Below are 7500 nucleotides of genomic sequence, written 5' to 3'. Positions count from 1 at the left end.
CTCAAAGTGAACTCCAAACTGAAACCTGTGAAAAGTCTAGGGTAAACTTACTCATTATGGTAAATATAACAAAATAAAAAATTAAAAGGTGTATAGAGAAACTCAAAATTAATAAAACACCAGGGCCTGATGGTTGGTACTCAAGAATCTTAAAGGAAATGAAAAATTAGATTGTTCCACTAGAAACTATTTTTAAGAAATCCATCATATACGAAGATTTCTCAAGAGAATGGAAGCTAGCTAACGTCACTCCAATATTAAAAAAAGATGACAAAAAGAAACCGGATAACTACAGGCCTATAAGCTTGACTTTAATCATAGGACAAATGATGGAAACTATCATCAGGGATGCTATCAAACATCATTTATAAAGTAACTGTTTGATAAATGATAGCCAGCATGGATTCAGACGGAAACGTTCTTGCGTGATTAATTTACTCGAATTCTACAACACAGGCATCTCGAGTTGTGACAAAAGAAACAATATATATTTGATATATTTAGACTTTGCAAAAGCTTTTGATACCGTCCCACACGAAAGACTACTTACTAAATTAGCTTCACACGGAGTAAGTGGTAGCCTATTAAGTTGGACTAGAAATTGGTTGATTGATCAAAACCAGAGAGTTGTTTTAAATGGTAAAACTTCTAGATGGAAAAATGTTATGAGTGGAGTTCCTCAGGGTTCCGATCTTGGCCCACTTCTATTCATAGGATATATAAATGATACAGACCACGGCCTAAAATCTATTGTCTCCAAATTTGCTGATGATACAAAATTGTGCGGGATGGTAAGTGATTACTTAGATCAATTAGATGTTCAAGAAGATTTAGATAAATTACAGCAATGGTCTGAAAAGTGGCTAATGAAATTTAACACAAGTAAATGCAAGGTTATGCACATAGGTAAAAATAACAGCAAGTACGATTACAAGTTATTTGGAAATACGTTAACAAAAGTGAATAGTGAGAAGGATCTAGGAGTAATTATCAGTAACGATCTCAAATCATCTATGCAGTGTAAGCCTCTGAGAAAGCAAATAAAATTCTAGGACCGATTGTGCGATATTTTGACTTCAAAAGCTCATCTCTAACAAGCCATATACATCATTAGTTCGTCCACATTTGGAATATGCTGTTTCTGTATGGTCATCGAATCTCATTAAAGATATTGACAGATTGAAAAAAGTACAAAGGAGATTCACAAAACTGATTCCAAATATAAAAAATAAATCATGCGAAAATCGAATAAAACATATGAATCTGTTTTCCCTAAGAAAAAAAAAAAAAAAAAACGTAGACTCAGAGGTGACTTGATACAGGTATTTAAGATTCTAAAGGGGATTGACAACATCAAGTGAAAAAATTCTTACACTGAATGAGAATCCGACAAGAAATAATGGTCTCAAACTGTCATGAGATAGATTTAATTTGGAAGTGGGTAGAAAAAAATTCACCAACCATGTAGTTAATGAATGGAATAAACTTCCTGCAGAGGCAGCGCAATGTAGTTTAGTTCGAAGCTTAAGATTCGTTTAGATAAGCATATTTGATTGTTTGATATTATTTGTCTGTTTATTAATTATTTACTTGATTTCCATTTATTATTTGTAGTTTATTATTACTTACTATTTACATGTTTGTTTATCATTTAACTATACCTATGTATTATTTATTTTATTTATTATTACTCATATTATTATAGTTCTTATTTTATTTTATCTATCTTTTATTTATCATATATATATATATATATATATATATATATATATATATATGTATGTATATATATGTATATATATGTATATATATTCGCATCCGACCTAGTTCTGGACCAAAAGGTCTCCTGTCGGCATGCTCCACCTTTGTAAATCCTTTGTAATATCCTTTGTGTATATATATATTATATATATATATATATATATATATATATATATACAGTATATATATATATATATATATATATGTATATATATGTGTATATGTATATATATGTATATATATACATATATATATACACGTATATATATGTATATATATATATATATATATATATATATATATATATATATATATATTTGGATGATGGCGAACATAAACACAGGGGAAGGCTCGGAACCCTAAACACTCTAACGTTTCGTTCGCGTAGAACTTCTTCAGAGAGTTCTACGCGAACGAAACTTTAGTGTTTAGGGTTCCGAGCCTTCCCCTGTGTTTATGTTCTCCATCATGCAAATAATTTGTCTAAAATACTTATCCATATATATATATATATATATATATATATATATATATAAATATGTATGTATATATATATGTATGTATATATATGTATATATGTATATATACGTATATATGTATATGCATATATACATATATATTAGCACAGCGTAATGTAATAGCACATTGGTAAAATGAAACTTGTTAACCCACTGTCGGAGAAAAGAAATCAGAAATACTAATTATCTGTATATTTCGACCACTGACTGTGGTCCTCTTCATTCTGCTGAAGAGGACCACAGTCAGTGGTCGAAATATACAGATAATTAGTATTTCTGATTTCTTTTCTCCGACAGTGGGTGAACAAGTTTCATATATATATATATATATATATATATATATATATATATATATATATATATATATATATATATATATATATATATATATATATATATATGGATGATGGAGAACATAAACACAGGGGAAGGCTCGGAACCCTAAACACTCTAATGTTTCGTTCGCGTAGAACTTCTTCAGAGAGTTCTACTCGAACGAAACGTTAGAGTGTTTAGGGTTCCGAGCCTTCCCCTGTGTTTATGTTCTCCATCATCCAAATAATTTGTCTAAAATACTTATCCATATATATATATACAAAGGATTTTACAAAGGATTTACAAAGGCGGAGCATGCCGACAGGAGACCTTTTGGTCCATAACTAGGTCGGATGCGAATATATATATATATATATATATATATATATATATATATATGTATATATATATATATATATCCCTATCTGTCACTATGTCTCTCTCACTTTCTCCCTCCTTTTCTCTTTCTCTTCTTGCTTTTCCACCGTTATCTCTCTCTCTTTGTTTTTCTCTCCCTCTTTTGCCCCGCCATATCTCCCTCTCTCTGTTTGTCTTTGTACTTGTTACCCATGTTTCTTTCTCTATCTCCCCTTCTCATGTACAAATTGTTTCTCATCTCTTCGACTCCTCAACGGGTGTAAAAATAAATTATTTTGACTTTTGCTCCACAGATGCTGAGTCGTGACCCTGATGCTGTCATGTCGTCTGAGACCGTATCTCACCTGAGCAAAGAAGCCTTGAGGGATTTGCTGAAAAGAGATGACATTTGTTTTTCTTCCGAGGCTGTCCCCTTCAAAGCACTGATTGCCTGGTAAATACATGTGCATGTCCTCCTACTTTGTGGCCAATTCTCTTTTGTTTTCAACATGATATAGAATGCAGATGTGGTTAGATATTCGTCTATTGACCTCCGACATAAAGACGTTCTGCGAGTGGCACTATGTCTCATGTCGTTGCAGGGGAAGAGCCCAGCTAGGCCCGGAGGAGGAGCCGTCAGGGAGTGCGGTGCGCCAGAAGATCGGGGACGACCTGCTGAAGGAGGTGCGGTTCCTGAACATGTCCTGCAACGAGTTCGTCGAAAACGTGGTCGCCACGGACGTGCTGACTCGCATGGAGTGCTTCCACATCCAAAGGGCGATCGACGGCGCCGACCTCTCGATCCTCCCAGAGGACACTCCTCTCAATCCTACCAGGAGAGGCAGAGCCCCAAAGCTCAGGAAGAGGATGAAGTTTTCTCGCTGTGCACTGAGATTACCTGGTTCCTGGGCGCATTACACTTCGTCTTCAGAAGTTGTCTTGGTTGAAGGTCTTTCGAGTGATGCGACGATTCAGCTTCACCACATGTATGTTGGCCATGGTGGAACACTTAACATAATGGACGACGAAGGAAAAGCGATACGCTCAGCGACGTCTGAAGATGATGATTTCACTTTTACGAGGCCAGCTGTCCTTCGGAAGGATAAGAAATACAGAGTTGTGTTTTACCCCAGAGGAGATGTTTGGTTATATCGTGGACACAGTGGAGGAAGGGAGAGGTTCAGGAACGCAACTCTTTCATTTTCACGGTTTCATATCTGTGAGTTCTATATCTGGAACCCGACAAGTAGTTAGGAAGGAGGCACGCCACTGCGTACCCTCGGCCCTGTGGAAGCGAAGTCCGTTCGGGTTTGGCTGTCGAGAGGCAAAAGAAAGGACAAGAGCGTCATTCATGTCACAGGAGAGAGCGGGTCCTGTTGCCAATGGCGACGATGAGCAGATTGGAATGGTTTGGCGCCAGCAAGAATGAAACGTGAAATGAGCAGCAGCCAGGGCCAAACGTGAGAGGGGCGTCACCGTAGACAGAGACAGAGGGAGAGGGTGTAGTGTCATCCTTGGTTCTCGGGCTGAACTGCTCACGAGTGTTCCAGTGACGACTCGGCCAACCGCGGTCTAGCCTGCAAACCGTCGACATTTCGTCTTTAACAAATTTGTTTTCCTCTCTTTCAAAAAAGAAATTGAAAATAGTAATAATAAGATAGAGTGAATAGAAATGATAAAACATATTGAATGATAATAATATACCAATCATATTTTTTCATTCATGCGAAAATAGATTATGTAAACTCCTTATGCTTTCAGTCATTCGTAATATCTTAAATCGTGTGTATGATTGAGCGTCAAATAACAGTTATTTCTACTTGTATTTTGTTTCAATATCCTTATCTTTTATGTTTTCGGTAGCCATTTTATTTTTTTCTATTGGCATTTGAAAGGATATGCAGTCACACTCTCTCCTACTAAGAACAACTTCATTTTCCAAACTAGCAACCACAAGGAAAGAAAAATACATGGAAGAATTAAACTATATATATATATATATATATATATATATATATATATATATATATATATATATATATATATATATATACTAAATGAAAAATAAAACATTATGATGCAAGTGCATTGAAAATCTATACCGAGACTGGAAGACAGAAATAAGCGAAGAATCTTGTTATGGGAATACACCGATTCTAGTAATTTTATTCAAAGCAAGAATTATTATTACAGTATTGTTTTGTTTTATTATTTATTTATTTTGCTCTGTTTTATTTTATGTATTTATTTATTCATTTATTATTTATTTGTTTATTGTCTTTGCGAAGATCTGGGACACAATACGAAGGGCATCATACGACAAAATGGAAGATCTATATTTCATATCGAAGGTATAAAGGGAGGAAAATCCTAGTGGTGCACACAATGTGGAAAACGAGAGAAAATCCCTTCCAGGGACATTTTTTTATTCTCCAAGAAGATGGAGTTTAGAAGGATATGATAGAGAAACAAAATGTCGACATCGACAGAAATAGTGTTTCTTTTTCTATCAATTCATTAGGCGGAATATCATAGACAAGTACGAATCTCTATATTTCTGGTATTTCCTTCGAGCCTCTAAAGTCTAGAGTTTTGAAGGAAATACCAGAAATATATATATACATGTATATATATGTATATTTATATATATATGTATATATATATGTATATATATATATATATACACATATGTATGTATGTACGTATAGACTTAAAACCCACTTTCAGAAAAGAAGAGACGAAAGTAGGTAGTTCTGTATATTTCGATCACTATGTGTAATCACAGATAGTGATCGAAATATGAACAGTCTCTCCAACTAAGAACAACTTCATTTTTCAAGCTAGGGAACAGGGAAGCACATGGAAGAAATCAGCTATGTATTTTATCGTTTTCTTTTATGTATATAGTATGTATAAAAAGTACCATTAAAATAAAGAATGGAGTGTAAGTGCACGGAAAGAGTAAAACGCCATTGAAAATATACCGAGACTGAAAGACCGAAATGGGCGAAAAATCTTTTAATGTCCATGCACCGATTTCAGTCATTTTATCTAAAGCAAGAAAAAAGCCTTTGAATAGCAAAATAAAGGGGATTCGACACTAAGATTTGGAAGATTTCTGTTTTAGAACGAATTAGGTGCACAAGAACGAAAATCCTAATGCACAGAATGTGGGGAAATTAGATAAAATTATTATTCACCCCCCCCCCGACCCCCTAATAAGACGGAGTTAAGCGTCTTAATTCGCTGGCGACTAAAATAATGAATTCGCAGCGTTTGATTAACGCTACAATAGAGTCAAGCATGTTCGCCTCTAGCGTTTCAGTAGCGAATAGAGAAGCTAGCGAGCGTCTAGCGTCAAAAACAGCCGTCCGTCAGCAGATTCATGAGTCTTGATTTGTTTTCGAAATTGCCCGATGTTAGATTTTCAAGTGTCCTCTTACCTTGTTTTCAAGAGATTTTTTTAAATGAAAAACTTTACATGCTCGAATGAGACAAGCATAACGGTTCTGTCATGAAGTTTCCCAGGGGTGTGACATCTCCTACGTTCATACTCTTTACTTCCACCCGAATTCCCAGACACTAGTGTTGATCTGAACATTCTTTTCTGTTTCGTAGTAAATGCCACTCATTTGTCAATCGGTGTCAGTGATGTAAAAGTCATTCTCAGGGAAAAGATTTGGAAACTTTGATGCTAATAGGACAATGGTTTTCCTAAAAAAAGAAAAAAAAAACGTAGGCTCAGAGGTGACTTGATACAGATTTTTAAGATTCTATAGGGAATTGACAACATCAAAAGTGACAAAATTTTCACACTGAATGCAAATCAGACAAGAAACAATGGTCTCAAACTGTCCGGAAATAGATTCAATTTGGAAGTGGGTAGAAACAACTTCGCCAACCATGTAGTTATTGATGAATGGAATAAACTTCCTGCAGAGGCAGTGTAATGTATTTCAGTTCGAAGTTTTAAGAATCATTTAGATAAACACCTAAGCAAATTGCTGTAATATCATTTATTCTATATTATTTGTTTTGTTAATGTTTGTCTGTTTCTTTGTTATTATTTGCTTTGCTCTCATTTATTACTAGTTATATGTCAATTTATGATTATACATTTAACTATACCTATGCATTTATCTATGTATTTCATTTATTATTTATTATAGTTTTATTTATTTATCTATTCATTTATTTATCATTATTTTGATTTTTTCGCATCCGACCTAGATATGGACCAAAAGGTCTCCTGTCGGCATGCTCCGCCTTTGTAATCCTTTGTAAGAAAATACACTGAGGATCCAATGCTTTGAGAGATTCAAACAATGAATCAGTTGGATTACAATTGTGCAGAACAGGACCGTAGGCTGGCCCAAGTGCCAGGGAAAGGAGAGGCAGTAAACAGAAGAGGCCCCACAGTTCCTGGCGCCGGCCCTGATTCTGGTTGGCGCCAAACGATTTGATCAAGCTGAAGGAGGGGGGAGGGGCCCAAGTGCCAGGGAAAGGAGAGGCAGTAAACAGAAGAGGCCCCACAGTTCCTGGCGCCGGC

At 35.2% G+C, this 7500-nt stretch overlaps 2 protein-coding genes across 3 annotated transcripts in view; one reads left to right on the top strand and one right to left on the bottom strand.

Moving 5' to 3' along the window:
* Nucleotides 1-4754, top strand: part of LOC143031051 (BTB/POZ domain-containing protein 6-like) — a 52700-nt gene extending 47946 nt beyond the window's left edge. For both annotated transcript variants that reach the window (XM_076194427.1, XM_076194426.1), the window contains 2 exons: nt 3266-3405; nt 3554-4754. In XM_076194427.1, the coding sequence (XP_076050542.1) occupies nt 3266-3405; nt 3554-4205 (792 nt within the window). In that variant the 3' untranslated portion in view covers nt 4206-4754. The remainder of the gene's footprint in view (nt 1-3265; nt 3406-3553) is intronic.
* The window catches only part of LOC143031052 (BTB/POZ domain-containing protein 6-like), a 246509-nt gene that overhangs the window by 203697 nt on the left and 35312 nt on the right, over nt 1-7500 (bottom strand). The window lies entirely within an intron of this gene.

The sequence above is a fragment of the Oratosquilla oratoria genome, chromosome 12 (assembly GCF_046742065.1).
Source record: "Oratosquilla oratoria isolate Oo_2021 chromosome 12, ASM4674206v1, whole genome shotgun sequence".
In the NCBI taxonomy this organism is placed as follows: domain Eukaryota; kingdom Metazoa; phylum Arthropoda; class Malacostraca; order Stomatopoda; family Squillidae; genus Oratosquilla; species Oratosquilla oratoria.
This window is presented reverse-complemented; position numbering and strand designations above follow the sequence as displayed.